Here is a 20,820-nt window from a genome sequence, read left to right as displayed (position 1 = left end):
GAGGCTCCCTCTTTTGTGAAATTTCCCCCTACAATTTTCATCTCCTCTGGCCGCCCCAAATTCTGTCACATCTCAAATCAATAGGACTGCAGGCATTGTGCTTCTGTTGTAGCTGTACCATGTTGCAAGGACTAGGGAAGTTGCTGCCCGAGGGGAAAACCATATAAACTACATAAAGCTCTCACCCACTTGGTTCCTTTCAAGAGTTTCTTCAGTCTCTGGTTTTTGCTGCTTTAAGTCATTCTCCAGTGCTGCCTTTTTCCCCCCACTTTATTACTATCTTTTTTTTTTTTTTTTTTTTTTTGAGTCTCGCTCTGTCGCCCAGGCTGGAGTGCAGTGGCGCGATCTCGGCTCACTGCAGCCTCGACCTCTCAGGCTCAAGTGATGCTGCCACTTCAGCATTCCGGGTAGCTGGGACTACAGATGAGTGCCACCGTGCCTGGTTAATTTTTCTATTTGTTGTAGAAACAGGGTTTCAGCATGTTGCCAAGGCTGGTCTTAAACTCCTGCGTTCAAGCCATCTGTTGGCCTCGGCTTCCCAAAGTGGTGGCATTAGGCGTGAACCACTGCCTTCAGTTCCTTCTGATAGTGTTTTAAGTCCATAGTTTTATTTATATGCCAGAGGATTAGACTAATATAGCTATTACTGGTCAGCCCTTCCCTTGGCCTTGCCCTTGCCCTTCCCCTTCCCCTGGGTGTGAATCCAGAGAAATGGCAGATTTGCCTCTGATGTGGATAGTCCCGCGACTGCACAAGGCCATTTTAGAACACACACACAAGGAAAAACAGGAGAATAGACAGTGTGGGGTTTTGGGAAAGAGCCAATTTTAGTTGAAGAAGCAGAGTAAAACCCAGACATCGCATGGCTTTAGGCTTTAGCCTCACCACACTCGCGAGCCTCCTGTCCAGGAGGGCCATTATTGTCTCAGGTCTGCTCAGTGTGGACCCCGAAGAGCCATCCATCAGGGTGAGCGGAGGGATAAGCTATGGATGCAGAGCCGCTGCGGCCGAGAGGAACTGTTCCGGTGATTGGTTAGCAAGCGGGAGAGTGGAAAGGGGAGAAGAAAACCGCGTATGGGGGTTGAACGCCTCCAGCCAAAGAAAATGAGGTGTAGAGGTCTCTTACTACTAGGGAATGTATCCGAGTCACACAGCACCAAATGTGTTGCTGGTGGAAGGTAGCCGAGTCACAGGCACCAAAATATGTTACCGTGCTGAGATGAATCCGTACGGGTCTGCAGCAACCTCAGTTCTTTACTCCTCAGAAGAAAGAATGACCAAAGGGCATAAGGTAGAAGGAGAGACTGAGGCAAGTTTTAGAGCAGGAGTGGACGTTTATTGAAAAGCTTTAGGGCAGGAATGAAAGGAAGGAAAGAAAGTACACTTGGAGGAGGGCCGAGTGGGCAGCTCGAAAGACAAGTGCCTGGTTAGTGATTTTTTTTGACTTCGTATTTATAACTGATTATGTTTGTGTTTTTGACTCTGTTTTCATGCTTTAATCACTTCTAAGCTGACATCTTTCTAGAAGGAAATTGAACAATGTATATTGTCTATAACTCATTAAGATCTAAGAAAGGGGACTTTAGGAGTTGAAACGACTATATATTATTAATTGGGATTTTAAAAATTTTCCAGGCTAAGTGCTATTTATGGAGGTACCTATATGCTGAATAAACCCATTGAAGAAATCATTGTACAGAATGGAAAAGTAATTGGTGTAAAATCTGAAGGAGAAGTAAGTAGCTTTTAAAATGAAAAAAATTACTATGTTCTTGTGAAGAAAGTTGTGTATTCTAAATATTGATTTTGGTGTGGACACTGATGCATATGATTTCTGTATGGGAAGTTAGTGTTTATTGTGACTAAGGACTAATTACAGTTGCTGTGCTTTGTTTTAAAAGCATCTTTTTTGTTGTCAGTTGATTATTTTAATATTGAAATATGCATTATGGGTGAGCTCTAAATAGTAAGTATTCTGTATTTATAGAGTTTGGGTTGTGCCTGTCTCCCAAATTTTCATTGAAATTGAACTGTACTTGCAGGCCACCTACACGGGTGGGGTTTTGAGCAGCATTTCTCAAATGTGAATTATATATAAAGCATCATTAATCTGGTTCTAGTGCATGTTCTAATCAGTAGGTCTGAGAAGGCTCTGCATTTTCTTGAAACCTCTTAGGTGATGTGGATGCTACTGAAAAAAAAATCACAAGGAAAAAAAGATCGTTTCCCTTTATCACCATATGAATTAATTCTTCTGCCATTTGACACTGTTACTGTCTGCAACGGTTCTTGCAGTAGAGGATGCACTTCAAAGTGCACTGCTTTACTGTCTCACTGGCATTCTAAAAGTCTAAGCTTTATCTTTTTAACATTAAGCTGTGTGGGAATGTAGCAACCTCCTGGGTGGTGGGGTGGGGGGCATCTTCAGTTATTTAGGTCTCACTGGAAATGAAAGTTTGAGATCAGAGTTTGGTAGCTGGTGTAAGGGGACAATGAGTAAGGGAGAGAAAATACAGGACTGACTTGGGGCAAAAAAAGCCTGATAATAATTTGTGAAGCACATTTTCAAACTCATTTATTCCTTACAAGGATCCTAAGAGGCGGGTATTATGTCCAGGTTATACCTGGAGGCTTAAATGAAGAAACATCTACAAGGGCACACAATTTAATGAATGGCTGAGGTAGAATTGGAATCACGGTGTTCCGCACCCACAGCCCTCAGTCATTATACACCTGAGGATGTAAATTCCTGTGCTGGGTGATGTTAGATTTGTATGTTTTATCTACTAAAATGTTATTTAATTATTTATTTGAGACATCAAATCGTTTTGCTCTGTCGCCGAGGCTGGAGTGCAGTGGCGTGATCTCAGCTCACTTCACCCTCCACCTTCCAGGTTCAAGTGATTCTCCTACCTCAGCCTCCCGAGTAGCTGGAATTACAGATGCATGCCACCATGCCTGGCTAATTTATGTATTTTTAGTAGAGATGGGGTTTCACCATGTTGGCCAGGCTGGTCTCGAACTCCCGGCCCCAAGTGATCCGCCCGCCTCAGCCTCCCAAAGTGTTGGGATTACAGGCATGAGCCACTGTGCCTGGCCTTCTAGACTGTTACTTAATTGGGTCTTTTGAACATATATTTTAGGCAACTTCTTTATAACCCCGTTTCATCTTGACTGTCGTAGTGTGATTGGCTTATCTGCTTTAAATGAAGTTACAAAGCACAAAAGAAGTCATATTTTGTTTGACATGTACATTACTAGGTTTTGTTAATGCTAACTTAATTCTCAGGTATATCAGCACAAATAGCACTGTTTACCATCCAGGTCCAACAAACTTCACTCAGTCACCTTTGTGGGGTTGGGGTCATCAGTATCACTGTCTTCCATCTCCACATCGTGTTCCACTGGAAGATCTTCATCAGGGACAGTAACACTGCTTGTACTTTCAGCATAATAGTTGTTTAGGAGATAGAGATAAATGGTGTTTTTTTTTTTTTTCTTCTCAGTCGCCAGGCTGGAGTGCAGTGGCGCGATCTTGGTTACTGCAACTTCTGCCTTCCGGGTTCAAGCGATTCTCCTGCCTCAGCCCCCCAAGTAGCTGGGACTACAGGCACGTGCCACCATGCCCAGCTAATTTTTGTATTTTTAGTAGAGACGGGGTTTCACCATGTTGGCCAGGCTGGTCTCGGTTTCTTGACCTCGTGATCTGCCTGCCTCGGCCTCCCAAAGTGCTGGGATTACAGGTGTGAGCCACTGCGCTCGGCCAGGGATAAATGTTTTAATCTGTCTTCTGAAAGTTATTTTTATTCTGTATTTTTCTTTTGTTTCATTCTTTGTGTTTCTGAAACTTCAGGGCTTTGATATGAAAGGGAAGGAGGCTATAATACATTTATCTTGCAATTCAAGTTTTTCTTAGGAAGCATAGCCTTAAGATGATAAGGATTTTAGTCTATGTAGAGTACATTTACTGAGCATTTATTTTTTGTCAGGACATCCACCTATAATGACAGACTTTTTTACACCATTTCATTTAGTTCACTAATGTCCAACCTTTTGGCTTCCCTGCGCCACATTGGAAGAGGAAGAATTGTCTTGGGTCACACATAAAATATGCTAACAGTAATGATAGCTGGAAAAAGGGTCTGTGCATAATTTCGTGATGTCTGCCACCACAAATAAGCAAAAATGTCCTTGCATTCAAGGGGCTGGACATGGCTGAATTTTAGTCCTAACAACAATCCTTTGAGGTTAGGTAGAGCCAGGATTTGAACCCTGATCTGCCCAATTCTAAAACTTCTGAATACTGTGCAACACAGTTTTCCTAGTATTTGAACAGGATTTACAGTTCATATATCTGTTCAAGGAGAAAATAGTAGGGATAATTGGCAAAGCTAGTTTCAGTAGTTACCGACAGTTCAATAATTACGTTGACTTTTATATTCATTAGATTATGAAGATAACAGATTATATTCAAGGGAAAATTACATTAATATACTGTTTAAAACATTATAGACACTGAATATTAGTCTTTTTCCCTCCAATTTTTTTTTTTTGTGATAAAGTACCCATAAAATTTACCATCTTTTTTTTTTTTTTGAGACAGTCTCACTTTGTTGCCCAGGCTGGAGTGCAGTGGCGTGATCTTGGCTCACTGCAACCTCTGCCTCCTAGGTTCAAGCAATTCTCCTGCCTCAGCCTCCCGAGTAGCTGGGATTACAGGTGCCCACCACCACACCCAGCTAATTTTTGTATTTTTAGTAGAGATGGGGTTTCACCAGGTTGGCCAGGCTGGTCTCAAACTCCTGACCTCAGGTGATCCGCCTGCCTCGGCCTCCCAAAGTGCTGGGATTACAGGCGTCAGCCACTGCGCCCGGCCAGAATTTACCATCTTAACCATTGTTAAGTGTACAGTTCAGTGGTATTAAATATATTCACATCGTTATACAACCACCACAACCACCATTCATCTCCATAACACTTTTCCTCTTCTTTTTTTTTGAGATGGAGTCTCACTCTGTCGCCCAAGCTGGAGTGCAGTGGCATGATCTTGGCTCACTGCAATCTCTGCCTCCCGTATTCAAGTGATTGTCCTGCCTCAGCCTCCCCAAGTAGCTGGGATTATAGATGCATACCACCACGCCCGGCTAGTTTTTGTATTTTTAGTAGAGACGGGGTTTCCCCATGTTGGCCAGGCTGGTCTTGAACTCCTAACCTCAAATGATCCACCCACCTTGGCCTCCCAAAGTGCTGGGATTTTATAGGTGTGAGCCACTGTGCCCGCGCTCACTTTTCCTCTTCTAAAGGAAACTACCAATTAAGTAATAACTCCTCGTTCTCTGCTTCTAGCCACTGGCAAGCACCATTCTACTTTCTTTCTCTATGATTTTAACTACTATATTTTATATAAACGGAATAATATCGTATTTGCCTTCTTGTGACTAGTTTATTTCACTTAGCATGATGTCTCCATGGTTCATCTGTGTTGTAGCATGTGTCAGAATTTCCTTTTTAAGGCTGAATAATATTCCAATGTATGGATAGATAGACCATAGTTTGCTTATCCATTCATCAATACCTGGATTGCTTCCATGTTTTTGTGAATGTATTGTGAATAATGCTACTCTGAAAATGGGTGTACAAATGTCTCATCAAGACCATGCATTTAGTTCTTTTGGGTGTGTACCCAGAAGTGGAATTGCTAGATCATATGGTAATTCTGTTTTTAATATTTGAGAAACTGCCATACCATTTTCCATAGTGGCTGGACCATTTTACATTCCTGTCAGTAGTGCACAAGAAGTTCCAGTTTCTCCATATCCTTGACACTTAATTTTGTTTTGATAGTAGCAATCTTAATGGTTGTGAGGTAGTAGCTCACTGAAGTTATGATTAGTGATGTTGAACATCTTTGCATGTGCTTATTGGCCACTTACATATCTTCTTTGGAAAAATGTCTATTCAAGTCCTTTGATTTTTTTTTTTTTTTCTTTTGAGACGGAGTTTTGCTCATTGCCCAGGCTGGAGTGCAATGGCGTGATCTCGGCTTACCATAACCTCCATCTCCCAGATTCAAGCGATTCTCCTGCCTCAGCCTCCCGAGTAGCTGGGACTACAGGCATGTGCCACCGTGCCCAGCTAATTTTGTATTTTTAGTAGAGACGGGGTTTCTCCATGTTGGTCAGGCTGGTCTCCAACTCCTGACCTCTGGTGATCTGCCTGTCTCGGCCTCCCAAAGTGCTGGGATTACAGATGTGAGCCACCGCGCCCAGCCCTTTGATCATTTTTGAATCAGGGTTTTTTGTTGTTGTTGTTTTAGGAGTTCTTGATGTATTGTGGCTATTAATCCCTTATTTGCAGATATTTTCTCTCATTCTGTGAGTTGCCTCAACTCTTGATTAGTGTCTTCTGATGCAAAAATTTCTTTATTGTTTTTTTAAAAGAGACAGTGTCTTGCTGTGTGTTGCCCAAGCTGGACTCAAAGTCTTGGGCTCAAGCAATTCTCCTGACTCAGCCTCCCAAGTAGCTGGGGTTACAGGCACATGCCACCATGCCTGGCTATGCACAGGATTTTTAAAATTTTCGTGAAATCCTGTTTTCATGAATTCTTTCCTTTGTTGCCTGTCTTTGGTTTTAGATACAAGGAATTACTGCCAACTCCAATGTCATGAAGCTTTTGCACTGTTTTCTCCTAAGAGTTTTATAGTTTTAGATACTACATTTAGGTCTTTGTTCCATTTTTAGTTTTTGTGGATGGTGTCAGGTAGGGTCCAACTTCATTCTTTTGCATGTGGATAGTTTTCCCAGGACGGTTTGTTGAAATGACTTTTTTTCCCCTCATTGAATGGTCTTTGCAACTTTGTCAAAAATCACTGTACTGTGGATGCGAGGGTTTATTTCTGGCTCTCTCCTCGTTTCATTGGTCCATACGTTTGTCATTATGCCAGTACCACACTGAATTGATCACTGTAGCTTTTTAGTGAGTGAGTCCTCCAGCTTTGCTGTTCTTCTTTAAGATTGTTTTGGTTGTTCCAGAATTCAATCCCTTGGGAACCAATATGAACTTTAGGATGGTTTTTGATATCTTAACAATACTAAGTCTTCCAAACTATGAACATGGGATGTGTTTCCCTATATCCTTGTCCGCTTCAGTGTCTTCTTAAATGCTTTGTTATAGATTGCTCGCTGTAAGCAGCTCATCTGTGACCCCAGCTACATAAAAGATCGGGTAGAAAAAGTGGGCCAGGTGATCAGAGTTATTTGCATCCTCAGCCACCCCATCAAGAACACCAATGATGCCAACTCCTGCCAGATCATTATTCCACAGAACCAAGTCAATCGAAAGTCAGGTGAGGTTTGAAGACCAGCAGATGTTGGTAGAATTTTGTAAGATATAATTTGCTTCGTGTTTTATCCCAAATTCCTAATTTTGTATGCTGTATTAGTGAACAGACCTTGGTTTACATATGGGGGAAAAAAATCTTTGTACCTCCTCCTGCTCCGTCAGCATTGTGTTGACGCGGACAGATTCGACTCAGAGCCAGCCTTGGACTTGTGTCCATCACCTGTAGAATGAACAGACTGGGCTTGGTGAACCCTGCGTCTCCCAGCTCTAACTAACAGTAGGTTCCTGTGGAGGTTTATGCTTAATAGTTAACTGACCCGAGTATATTCTTGAGCTAATGACATAGCTGCTTCTGTGTCCTTATTTGTAATCCTAGTACCTACATTTGATTCTAGCAGTGTCCACCTTTCATTTCTGTGATCAGGACATGGCTCTAAAATTGCAAGTCCTAACTTATTTGTCTTAGCCAGTTGTTTGTAACCCTTCGATATTCCCATTTTCCTTTCAACTAGAATCCCCAAATCTTTTTATTTATCTAAAATTCGCTTAAAAAGGGTAATCAGGCTTTATGGGACAGGTAAGAGCTATCTGTATAATGATTTTTTTTCCCCCATATAAGAAATGAAATTATGGGAGGCCAAGGCAGGAGGCTTGCTTGAGGCCAGGGGTTCAAGACCAGCCTGGGTAACATAGTGAGAGCTCGTCTCTACAAAAACAAAAACCAAACAAACAAAAAATGGCTAGGCGTGGTGGCACACACCTGTAGTCCTAGCTACTTGGGAGGCTGCGGTGGGAGAGGATCACTTGAGCTCAGGAGTTTGAGGTTACTGTAAGCTGTGATTGCATCCCTGCCTCCAACCTGGGTGACAGAGCCAGACTGTTAAAACACACAAAAAAACCAATCACAAAAGACGATCTGTAGAACAAAGGGACTGGACTTAATCTTCCACAAGGTTCCCAAGCAGGTCCTGAGTCCTTGCAAGTCTGAAAAGAATAAAGGAGGTCCCAGAGTTTTTTTTTTTTTTTTTGGCCTTTAAATGCTCTCCTATCCAAATGATTTTCTATCCTGGAAATGACACAGTTAACTGGATGAGCGGTATACAGACCAAGTCTAATCGAGAATTCTATCGTTATGCCAACTCAAAAGTGGTTTATGTGGATCCTGCAGTTTTACATTACTTTAATAAGTAAATGAGGACGTCAGTACTAAGTACATCCTTTCTTAGCCACTAAGAACCTTTCTAAATGCAAGGTCCAGAATGGAAGAATCTCCCAGAATAGTTAATATGGTTTGGCAGGTTTTTTAGTTAGGTATGACAGAGCTGTTAAGAGATCTCATTCCGAAGTTCAGCAGTTCGCTACCACTTCAATTCTTAATCTCTAGTAGGTTAAAAGAAATTCCTGTTGTTAAATATCTGTGTACTTTACATCCAACTCTGTCACCATTTAGAACTTAAGTGTAGAAGAACTTGCCTATTGAGAGTAATTTTAACTCACACCTCATGACATATGGGTGATACCTGAGTATGTTGGGTCCCAGATGGAGACACTTGAGGCAGTGAGCTGGTATCATTTGTTTCTAGATATCTACGTCTGCATGATCTCCTTTGCGCACAATGTAGCAGCACAAGGGAAGTACATTGCCATAGTTAGTACAACTGTGGAAACCAAGGAGCCCGAGAAGGAAATCAGACCAGCTTTGGAGCTCTTGGAACCAATTGAACAGAAGTGAGTTGTGTTCTTTTATATCTGCCGAGATGCAAACTGAGGCCTTTGATTGTGGCTCCATGGTGGGACGAATGTGAGGGCAAGGCAGGTAGCTGCTGGCTGCTCTGTGGGATTCATCTGTACCTCTCAGTTGACCTCAGGCAGAGCCATGGTCAGGTGTGGGACGAGCTCACCTGACTGAATTCTCTCTCCCTCCAGATTTGTTAGCATCAGTGACCTCCTGGTACCGAAAGACTTGGGAACAGAAAGCCAGGTGAGTATGGAAGTGTGAAAGGATATGGGCAGGTTTCACTGGAAGACATCCCTCCATGGTCTTAAGTCTTCGTAATTTTTGTTTTCAGATCTTTATTTCCCGCACATATGATGCCACCACTCATTTTGAGACAACGTGTGATGACATTAAAAACATCTATAAGAGGATGACAGGATCAGAGTTTGACTTTGAGGAAATGAAGCGCAAGAAGAATGACATCTACGGGGAAGACTAACAGCAGTACATGTTATTACCTGATTAGGACACATTTAAAATTTGGCAAATAATGCATATAATGAAATCAATATTGTAAGGCCTGCTTTTGTAATGAAAATGGAGAGAATGAAGAGCGCTGTGCCAGTAAATACTCCCCTTCACCTTTCTAATTATTAACTTGTTTTCATGGAGTGGCTATTCAGCATTGGCAGTTACCACATTCTGTTCAATTTAACCAAACTGGCTTTTTTTTTTTTCTAGTGAGGTTAAACAAACATTGGGATACCGACACAGACAACTTGAGACCGTTTTTTTAATCTTTTAATCAGTGTAGCTATGTGCTTCTGCTGCTCAAGAGCTGGATCCATACAGGTTGTGTGCCATCTGTCCTCTTGAGGTTCAGGAGATTCTAAATTGCATATTCCACGGTTTGGGACAGCATCCGGAAGTTTTCCCTATGACTTTATATTTTGTATTATGTCAAATGTTATGGCAGGGCCCAAATAGCATAGCCACAAGTTTGGTTTATGTGGGCATAAAATTCTAACCAAACCCCAGACATAGGGAGTCATTTGGAGAAAGCCTGTATGTGGTGTTTTAACCTAATAAAGTTGATGAGAGAGAAGGGGAGAGGAAGCGAACATAAAGCGGGTCAAGTGTAGTGCATCTTTTGTATCTCAGGTGTGGCTTCTTCAGTGGACCAAGCTGCAATGCAGTATTGACTTGACAGAGCCTCTACTTCTGTCTCAAAATGGCTCCAAATGATTTCTGTACTGCAAAATAAAGCCAAATTCTGGAAACTACTGCCCAGTGTTGGTTTGTGTGTCCTGATTGCAAGGGTCACAGCTGCCGTGCTTCCTTTGGTAGCACTGGAGTCAATGCCAGTCAGAATGCTCAGCAGCGGAAAGCGTGGGTGTCTTCTGATCTGGAAGGATCACAGCAGGTCCTGCCGTCTGGCTTCCCTGTGAGTAGACCTCGAGTTTTATTCTTGACACAGTACCATTACTAGACCTATCATCTTTGTGCAGAAAAAATAGTGTGTAATGATTTTGCTTGTAGCAGCAATTGTAAGGGAGTAAGTGAACTGTCAGGTAGAATAGATGCTTTAGTAAATAGTTTTTGTGTAGTTGAAATGATAAAGTGTTTACATATAAGGCCCTTTCCCCTGACAGTGATGAGCCTCACGGCAGATGCTGTTGTTTACCACAGATAAACACTGACTCTTCAGAGTGTGAAGGAGACAGACTAAGGTAGATGATGTGTTAAAGGAACTAGGGTGGTGATTTAGATTGTCATTCATATTGCCAAAATGATGGAGATTCTCGACTTCAGTTGATGTTTTGGGCTGGATCATTCTCTGTTGAAGGAAGGGGCCTGCCTGTGCATTGTAGGGTTGATTGTAGCAGCATCCCTGGCCTCCACACTCTAGATGGCAACAGCACCATCTTGGAATGACAACCAAAAATGTCTCCAGATGTTGAGAGCCACTGCTTTACCTGTATGATACAATTATCTGAAGTCCCAGCAAGCCTTTTTCTCTTCCCATGCAGGCCCAAGCTGGGTTAGTAATAAGTGAAAAAAGAAAAACCACGCATCTTCACATTCTTCATTCAACGTATTTACTGAATACCTTGTGTGCCAGGCCAGTGGAGACAAAGATGATAATGGTAGTTACTGGGATAACTCAGTTTGGTGAACACATGATATGGTTTGGTTATTAGTAGAGTTACAGAAAAGGTAGCATGGAAACTGAGATGGCCTCGTGGGTGTTGGAAGGCTTTTCAGCAAGGGGAGGTGAATGTTATTAGGTCCAACCTGAAAGGTGCATATTTCAGGCAGATAGGTGTTTGGCAGCTTATAACTGCTCACTTTCCTTTTCCTTAGTAATTTGAAAGTAATTCACTGTACTGAATAGTTAATGGTTCCCTTAATAGACTCTTGTCCTTGGAAAAATAAAATGAAATGATTGGGGTTCTATTAGTAACTGAAAAATTGTCAACAATTAAAACTCTAAAACCTACTCATGAGAAAATAAAGCTCTTTTGTTTAGGAATAATAAAAGCCAACTTAATGACTTCTGAAAGAAGTGTCCCTGTAAAGGCCAGGTGAAACTGCCATTCTTTAACCTGTTACTCGGTGTACTTGACTGCGGAAAGAACCCAGAAACAGAACAGGCCAGGCCCAAAGGATAGAAGTGTAGGTTTCCTCTGGAAGCTTACTGTTCTGCTAAATGACCTAAAAATTGCTAGAACACTCCAGATAAGTCAATTTCTGCTATAAAAATCATTGCAGAGATGATTTTTAGTTGTCTTTATTTAAAAAATGAAACACATTAGTTACAAAAACCGTTGCTCCAAATAGATACCATGTATCTTACAAATGTTTTTTGCTTGGTTTTGAGTGTTTACTGTAGAAATTTTCAATATCATAAATAAATGATTATTTCTTTCTCAGAAAGCTGATTTTTGTAGTGTAGTATTTACAAATACCGTAAGTGAAAAATGATAGTTTATAAATTTGTACCATTTAGGAAAAAATGTTTTATGTAGTGTTGTTTGTGTAACAGCAAATAAAACCATTTAAGATTATAGTTTTTACAAGGGTGGTAAAACCTTTAAAACAGCATAATGTGCACTGTATGCCTTTCTGACATTAGCATGCAAAAACAAAGCTATTTGTTAAAATAGACTTATTTTTGCTCCAACATGTAAAATTATTTTTAATAAGCTCAATAGCTTAGAAGGCATCTTATTTAAAATGAAAATAATTTAAAACAATATGTAGCACTGCAACCCAAAGCTAACAGACAACTACAATGCCACTGTGACATATTTCAGCAAAATATAAAAAATGAAAACTTTCCAAGTTGTAGAACATTGATTTTTCAGACTGTTCACATGTGTATTCACATGTTCACAAGTTTTCCAAAGGGAAAATACTAATTTTTTATTGGCATCATCCATATCCAGGCAGGCTGTAGTTGAGTCACCTGAAGAAACACAAAATTGATAAAGAACTTCTTAAAATAATATGAACAAGAAATATTTTATAAGCGGGATGCTCTAATGGGGAAAACGCCTATGCATTCTAAGGTTACATTATGTTCTGTACTGACAATCCAAGTTAACAGCAAGTGAAAATGCACATTAGATAAAATAGGTAATTTTAGTAGATGGTTACTTCATTTAGTGATAATTTAGGAATTCCTATTTATGCCAAATAGCAATTCCACCCCTAAACAAACACTTTAAATTTATAGCATGAAGTATGTAAACAACAGTTTCCCAACTGTTTCCTTAGACACAAATGTCAATATTTGCCATCAACAACTCCAACTCACATGGGAAAGTTACATAAAAAGTGTTCTTACCAATAGCTACTCCTAAATGGAGCTGCTATTTTTTCTATGTTTTCTATAAAGTTATTTACATCTGTAACAAGGATTCCACTATTTTCAAAGACTTCTCTGGGGATAGTAGGCTTGTCTGTTAAAAAAAAAAAAAAAAAAAAACTTTTGGTTAATATAATTAATGTACTTTTATATAACAGGACCTGGTTTTTTATTTTAAAAAATCTGTGGAACTTCCTCGTGTGGGGGGTAGGGGGAGAAAAGGTGTTGGGTTCCAAGTTAAGAAAAGATTTGAAGCTTTGGAAATAGATGCCTCCATTGGGGGTGGTGGGGAAAGTACTGAAAAAAAATCCCTGAAAAATGGTAACTATGGTTCTTTACGTAAATTTTTCTTAACACTTTTTTTTTTTAAAAAGATAGATAGATAGGGTCTTGTTCTGCCACCCAGACTACAGTGCAGTGGTGTGATGACAGCTCACTGCAGCCTCGAGCAATCCTTCTGCCTTAACCCCCTAAGTAGCTAGGACTATAGGCACACATCACCACACCTGCCAACTTTTGTAGAGATGAGGTCTCGCTAAGTTGCCCAGGCTGGCCTCAAATTCCTGGGCTCAGTGATCCACCTGCTTCAGCCTCCCAAAGTGCTGGCATTACAGGCGTGAGCCACTGTCCCTGGCTGCCCCACAAATTTTTTAAAAGCAACCTCTGCCTCTGGGGTTCAAGCCATTCTCCTGCCTCAGCCTCCCAAGTAGCTGGGACTACTGGCATGAACCACCACACCTGGCTAATTTTTGTATTTTTAGTAGCAATGGGGTTTCACCATGTTGGCTAGGCTGGTCCCTAACTCCTGACCTCAAGTGATCCGCCCGCCTCGGCCTCCCTAAGTGCTGGGATTATAGGTGTGAGCCACTGCACCCAGCCCCAGTATTGATTTAAAAAATAATACGGTATAACTACTTATACTGTATTGAGTATTATAAGTAATCTAGAACTGACTTACATACATAGGAGGATTGTGTAGTTACCTGCAAATACATTTTATATAAGGGCTTCAGCTTCAGCAGATTTGGGTGATTCTGGTATCCATGGGATGCCAAGCCATTCAGATACCTGATACTCTTCATCAGGTATCTAACTTTGACATTCCTAGAGCTGACCAATTTTGGCATTAACTGAGTAAAATGCGCCTGTGAATTACCTGTTAGGAGGACAGCAAACCTGGCATCAATATGCTGAATTTGCAGGTTTAGCAAACATTTCAGAATTTCTGCTTTTGTTGATGATCGAGAGTCACACTGGTGATAATGAAGCAATTCAATGATATTTGCACTCTGAAATGACTTCAACATTATGTTCTTCTTATGTGCAGTTGAATCCACTCTGTGAAAGATACACAGGCATATTAAAATATTTTTCAGTTTTATTCTTAGGACTTTTTCTTGCCTTCAGTTTAACCATTCAAACTCATGAGTTCCTCTGCCTTTCTTCTTGACGTTCTTTTTCATGACACACTTTGGTTATCTCAAAACATCACAATTGTACCTAATCCTTTTGTAAATGTGGATTTTAAACATGGGCCTCATTCTAAGAGGGACATCATGCATCTACCTACGACCAATCAAGCCATGTGGCTTGGCAAGCCTTTCATGAATTTCGAGTGGGCCTTATTGCATTGTATATTTGTAGAGCAATGCACATCTATACTTCTCATACCTTGTGGGCAGATAATCGCCAACTTCATTAAAATTAGGTAGCAGCCAGAATTTTCTTGGTTTCTTGCTTCCCTGAAAATTCTATCACTACTAGGAAAATGTGTTAACTCAGTATGTTTAAATTTTTAGCATTTCTGTCTCTGCTCGACTCCACCTCTCTAGTTTTCATCACTTACTTTCTCATGCTTGTTGGAGAAAACCCAAATCACACCCATTCCCATAACCCTAGTGATAATCACTCTTAACATCATGAATTAATTTCCTTTCACTTTTTCCTGTATAAATTTTTTATGACATCATACTGAACAGTTACATGATACCAACTTTTATGCCATCCCTCTATGAATAGAAACTTTTTACATGCTTCTATTGTGTAAGTTTTGGGTGGGCATTATTTTGTATAAACTTTAAAATATTTAACTGTAGTCTGCATATCTCCCTCCTAGAGATGGAACTGAGGTTGGTTTCGCAATGACTGATAACCACCTAGAATTTTGGGTAAATTCCACAAAAGGTCAAAGGATATGAAGAGTTTTCTAATGAGTTCTCAATAATACATAACGCCTGTTATATAATGCCAGAGTGGTATAATTTGAAGAGCATACTGCAGCGCCAACAGCAGTGAGTACGGGCATGTACCACATAATGATGTTTCAGTCAATGACGGACCACACATACAATGGTGGTCCCATAAAGTTATAATACTGTAATTTACTGAACCTTTTTTGTGTTTAGACACACAGATACCACCATTGCATTAAATCTGCCTACAGTATTCAGTACAGTCACATGTACAGGTTTGCAATCTAGGAATAGGCTCTACCATGTCATTTTGTGTAAGTACACTCTATGTCTGCACATAGACAAAATCGTCTTATGACGTTTTTCAGGCTGTATCCCCATCAAGTGACATGACTTTCTCTACCCAAAGCCCTAGAAGTGCTAGATTGATTTATGCTTATTTTGTAGGTGTGCTGTGGTACGTCAGAACCTTAAATGTGCTTCTCTACTTACCGAACTTGACGTTTTTCCCCTAAAGTGCTGGTTACTGAAGTCCACTGTGAATGGTCATACCCTTGACCTGCTGAAGCCTTTGCACCCTCCTTTCCTGCCAAGGAAACCTCTGTGCTCCTTCTCTCCTTTGCTAGCTCCACTTCAAGAGAAAAGCTTTCTGAGATTCTGTTCCTCAAAGGTCACATACAGCTAACAGTCGTTTCGTCTTTCTGGGATTGAAACCCAGCTTCAAAACTTACTACTTGTTTGACCTTGGTCATGTTTGTTATCTACTCTGCTTCAGTTCTGCATTATAAAAGTGAGGATTTGCTATCTAGCTCCTGGGGATGAAGTCTGAATGAAATAATGGATGCACCTAACGGTGCCGGGAAATCCTTATTTCACAAGGGCTTGTCAGGTCTGCTTTTCCAACTGGTCCTGCTTGTGAGAATGTGGAGGAATCTCTCACCCCCAGCTCTCTTCAGCCAAGGAATCAAACATGTATTTTTTTCTTTTATAAATTACAGCTTTAGATTTAGTGAAGTTTGCATATTTATAAGCCTCTTCTTTTAGGGTACAATTGAATTAAGGATAGATTATGGTCTTAATTTTTCCATTCTCCTTAAAGTGGTGGCAACTTATAAGTATCCAAAAAAGCATTAATGGTACAAGTTCCATATATTTTTTACAGTTTGTAGTAGTGGGGCTTAAATAGAATATGGACATTTCATGACTGCTAAGTCTGACTCCCTTACTTCTGTTAGTCTAGATAAGTACATGCCTCGTACTGTTGGCTACGGTCACAGCACAGAGCTTCCTTCATTGAATACAGAGCCAGCAGCCCTCACGCTCTTTACTGATGAAGGCCACTCCACTGCAGCACTACGCTAGAGCCCATGGAACATGAGGCGTTTCTCTGCTTCCCCAGCGGGGCAGGAGGAACCATACACACAGCAAGTCCTTACCTTTCATCTTCTTTTAGCTTTTTATTTTCCCTGTAGTGAAGCAACCACTTCCATCTTCCATTTCCATTTAGTTTTTCCAGGATTTTGATAATTTCCTTCAGTTGAGCTACAAAACAATAAATGTAGCAAGAGAAGATGACAAGTTTAAGGTACTTTTGGCTCATGCCAAGCCCAGTGATAATTATTTGTAAAACAAGAAAAAAACAGACTAAGACCCATGGTTGAGTACACACCATCACTGTCACTTATGTGGTTGGGCAGCATCCTGCTCTCACAAGCCCCTCAGCCTGGTCCCACCTGCTCACACTATGGTGGGAGATAACTCTGTAGACACGAACACAGTGGAGTGGTCACCAGCAACTAGAGTTCTGTGTACAAATTGTGTGCCAGAAGAGAAGCAGGAGGCCCCGTTGCAGTAGAGAAATGGGAGGCAAAAGTTTCTAAATACAGAATCCTTTTTTTTTTGAGACAGGGTTTCGGCTGTCACCCAGGCTGGAGTGTGGTGGCATGATCTCAGCTCACTATAGCCTCAACCTCCTGGGCTCAAGTAATCCTCCATCCTTAGTCTCCTTAGCTGGGACTACAGGCACACACTACCACAGCTGGCTAGTATTTTTATTTTTTGTAGAGAGGGGATCTCACTATGTTGCCCAGGCTGGTCTTGAACTCCTGATCTCAAGGGATCCTCCTGCCTTGGCCTCCCAAAGTGTTGGGATTACAGACGTGTGCCTACAAATATTTAAAATCCCAGGTTCTGTGTAGAAGTCACACTGGTTAAGGTACATGCTGCTTTTGATCTAGAAGTGGTATCACTTCCAATGTGATCAGAGCCGAGGCAGGTTTTATACATAAAAGTGCCCTGAGAGAAGTAAAGTATGAGTTTTCAAGTAGATGATTAAATAAGCTGACTTAGTAGCCATTTTTTAGATTTTTGTGACATTAAGATGGTAGGGGTGATGACATCAGAAATGGAGAAGGTTGACTTTAAGCAAAAAATTTAATATGGAGCTGCTCTGACTTGGCAAGTGAAGAGACTAAATATAATAAAATCCTGAATTTGTGTTACTAGGAGCTTAGCTGCACTACTGAGAGGGAGGGAACTCAGAAGCAAGTGTGGTGGTAACAATCAGTTAAAAGAGGTGAAAAGCACTGCTATAAGAATTACTGTATGAAAAGAGCACAGCAGACAGCAGAAATTATGCCTCAGTAGGGGGCAATTGATATTCTTTAGAGTTGATCATTTCTTTTGGATGAAACAGTATTTAGGTCACTGGGTGAGAAGTTGATCTGACTTCAAAGAAACAGGAAAAGAAAATAAAGACCAACCTAATGTTACAGCTTCTAGTATCTTGTCATCTGATATCACAAAGCCTCCTGCACGAAACAGTTCTTGGTAGGTGTGATCAAGAACATCTCCAGGGCTGTCTACTCCAGCAAAGATGACACTGGGGAAATGCTTCAGCTTCAGCAAACAAGGAATCTGCATGACACAAAAAGGACCCCGGTGAAGAGAGGCTCACTGGGCACATTTTCTTAGACACTCCCTTGCTTTTCTATCCAGGAGAGTCAAGGTTCAGGAACAGCTGAAAATATTTCAACCTGGATTACCGACTGGTCATTCTGCTCTGCATGAGGCGTATTCACTGAGCTCATCATCACCAGGGGCTGCAAACTAATCAAAATTAGTTCATTAAAAAAAGGTCTCAAACTCCCAAAGGTTGGAAATAATACGTCATGAGGGAAGAGTACACATCTGAGGTTGTGGGCACTGAAAAGTGAGGTCACCTCACTTCACCGTCATTCGTCTCCAGCTCCCCTCGGTGCCAGCACCGATGACTGCCTGCTGATAACGGCAGGTTTATGCACCCAGCCTTTGTCCGTAGTTGGGTCTTCTTGAGACAAGCAATTACTTTGATTCAACTAGCTGGTAAATATAATGGTTCAGAAAATTTCCAAAAGGTCTTTTAAGGCAAGATTTCTTATTGTTAGACATCAAGTGATGCAGATTTATATCTCAGATGAAAAAATTTAGCAATCTCTCACCTAAGTCTCCCTTAGTTAATATGATTTTTTTAACTATCTGCCCTGCAAATAACTTGGTAGTATTGCAGTATTCTATAATACACCATCTTCCCACTTAAAGGCCCAACAGTAATGTCTGTTAGCTTCTCTTCTACATAAAAAAAGAGGGACGAGTCTGATCATTACAGAACAACTTATGTGCCTGGAATACGTTTCTTTGTAAGGTATTTCCAACCGACCTGATGCAAATGTGATGATATATCTTCATTTCTGATGATGATGATTAGTGTATCATTCTCTCTGTGGAAAGCCTGACAGAAGTGCTGAGGTTCAATTTCTGTATGGCCTCCTTTCCTCAGAAGGTTCTGAAAGATTTACAAATAGCCATTATTAAAAAAAGGGTACTTCCACAGAACTACCTGTATAGTTTATTAAAATAATGAAAAGCAGTGTAGTCTAATAAGGCAACCATAAATGACAATTTGTCATAAGCACCTTTTATATATAAAATAAATGACTCCAGGTATTGTTAACAACTGGACTTAGAAGTTGATTTCAAAGGTAAATAAAGTATCAAAGGCTGATTTTCTTTTAGAACATCAGAATAATCTACATAAATGAGTTTCATCTGCTTCAAGGCATGAGCTACCTTGAGAATACCAGATATATACTTTAAAAATGCTACCTCTAGTTAAAGCATTTCTAGAGCTTTAAAAAACAATACCCATGTATTTCTTTACCACTAAAGGGGACTGATTTTGGAGTCAACAGTCCCTTGGGTCTACGACTCAGAATAAGACAGGTGATGCAGTTGAAACAGCATGCGATTGTACGGTGCCACTGCAGTGCAGCCCAGTACAATCAACACACAGAATGGCTCCCTAATCATCCTGACTGGGAGGGTAAGTTTGTGTAATTGAATAAATTCTATAATCCTACCCTCCCTATGACTTTGATATTTCTTTGCTTTTTTTTTTGAGACATGGTCTCACTCTGTCACCCAGGCTGCAGTAAAGTGAAACGAACATAGCTCACTGCAGCTTTGACCTCCTGGGCTCAAGCAATCCTCCTACCTCAGCCTCCCAGGTAGCTAGGGCTGCAGGTGCACATAACTGGGCCTAGCTTTTTTTTTCTTTTTGGTAGAAATGGAGGTCTATGTTGCTCAGGCTGGCCTCAAGCAGTGTTGCCCAAGCTAGTCTCAAGCAGTTCTCTTACCTCAGCCTCCCAAAGTACTAGGATTCCAGGCATGAACCGCAGCACCTGGCCTTGACATTGACTATCTGGCTGAAGGATTCTGGGTTTCTGTTATGCCCAGAAGACTGCCTGACCATCACTTATTTCCTTCATAAAAGTGAAGTGTTACTTTGATCTGTTTCCCTTGGATCTTTCTTTTCGAGATGCTGTCTTACTCTGTCACCCAGGCTGGAGTGCAGTGGTGAAATCTCGGCTCACTGCAACCCCTGCCTCCTGGGTTCAAGTGATTCACCTCCCTGAGCCTCCCTAGTAGCTGGGATTACAGGTGCCCGCCACCACGCCTGGCTTATTTTTGTCATTTTTAGTAGAGATGGGGTTTCACCATGTTGGCCAGGCTGGTCTCAAACTCCTGACTTCAAGCAATCCGCCTGCCTTGGCCTCCCAAAGTGCTGGGATTACAGGCCAGAGCCACTGTGCGGCTCCCTTGGATCTTTAAACAACTCAAATTCTGACTATTTCAATTCATTCAAAGTATATGGTATGATTTTCAAAAAAATTCTTATGAGATTTAATGAAGAGCTTACTGAAATATCTAAGCATAAATCTCTAGTCTTCATTTATTTGACTAACAAATTATTTGAATGAATACATTTTCATCAAATCCTGTGGTGGTCTGACCTATTCTGTCACACCCTCAGATTTCTCTTTTTTTTTTTTTTTTGATACAAGAGTCTTGCTCTGTTGCCCAGGCTGGAGTGCAGTGGCATGATCTCGGCTCACTGTAAGCTCCACCTCCTGGGTTCACGCCATTCTCCTGCCTCAGCCTCCTGAGTAGCTGGGACTACAGGTACCTGCCACCACACCTGGCTAATTTTTTTGTATTTTTAGTAGAGATGGGGTTTCACGGTGTTAGCCAGGAAGGTCTCAATCTCCTGACCTTGTGATCCGCCCACCTCGGCCTCCCAAAGTGCTGGGATTACAGGCGTGAGCCACCGCGCCCGGCCGTGTCCACTTTCTCAGTTGACAAGTAGTTTTACCTTTGCACA

General features: G+C 41.1%; 2 protein-coding genes across 31 annotated transcripts in view; one reads left to right on the top strand and one right to left on the bottom strand.

The window, feature by feature from the left end:
• The window catches only part of GDI2 (GDP dissociation inhibitor 2), a 49,518-nt gene extending 39,176 nt beyond the window's left edge, over positions 1-10,342 (top strand). For all 3 annotated transcript variants that reach the window (XM_507638.8, XM_009457892.4, XM_063781329.1), the window contains exons 7-11: positions 1,636-1,735; positions 7,175-7,346; positions 8,926-9,070; positions 9,269-9,323; positions 9,412-10,342. In XM_507638.8, coding sequence (XP_507638.3) covers positions 1,636-1,735; positions 7,175-7,346; positions 8,926-9,070; positions 9,269-9,323; positions 9,412-9,558 — 619 coding nt within the window. In that variant the 3' untranslated portion in view covers positions 9,559-10,342. The remainder of the gene's footprint in view (positions 1-1,635; positions 1,736-7,174; positions 7,347-8,925; positions 9,071-9,268; positions 9,324-9,411) is intronic.
• A 1,492-nt stretch (positions 10,343-11,834) lies between these two features.
• Positions 11,835-20,820, bottom strand: part of TASOR2 (transcription activation suppressor family member 2) — a 78,937-nt gene continuing 69,951 nt past the window's right edge. For 26 of the 28 annotated variants that reach the window (XM_063781320.1, XM_063781319.1, XM_063781318.1 and 23 more), the window contains 6 exons: positions 18,820-18,945; positions 17,885-18,038; positions 16,559-16,664; positions 14,087-14,268; positions 12,910-13,024; positions 11,835-12,528 (listed from right to left, as the gene is read on the bottom strand). In XM_063781320.1, the coding sequence (XP_063637390.1) occupies positions 12,525-12,528; positions 12,910-13,024; positions 14,087-14,268; positions 16,559-16,664; positions 17,885-18,038; positions 18,820-18,945 (687 nt within the window). In that variant the 3' untranslated portion in view covers positions 11,835-12,524. Of the gene's footprint in view, positions 12,529-12,905; positions 13,025-14,086; positions 14,269-16,558; positions 16,665-17,884; positions 18,039-18,819; positions 18,946-20,820 lie in introns of those variants that run through there. The other 2 variants (XM_016962570.4, XM_016962573.4) reach the window with 1 other exon arrangement.

The sequence above is a fragment of the Pan troglodytes genome, chromosome 8 (assembly GCF_028858775.2).
Source record: "Pan troglodytes isolate AG18354 chromosome 8, NHGRI_mPanTro3-v2.0_pri, whole genome shotgun sequence".
Taxonomy (NCBI): domain Eukaryota; kingdom Metazoa; phylum Chordata; class Mammalia; order Primates; family Hominidae; genus Pan; species Pan troglodytes.
The sequence above is the reverse complement of the archived record's forward strand: the minus strand, read 5'-3'. Positions and strand labels throughout refer to the sequence as shown.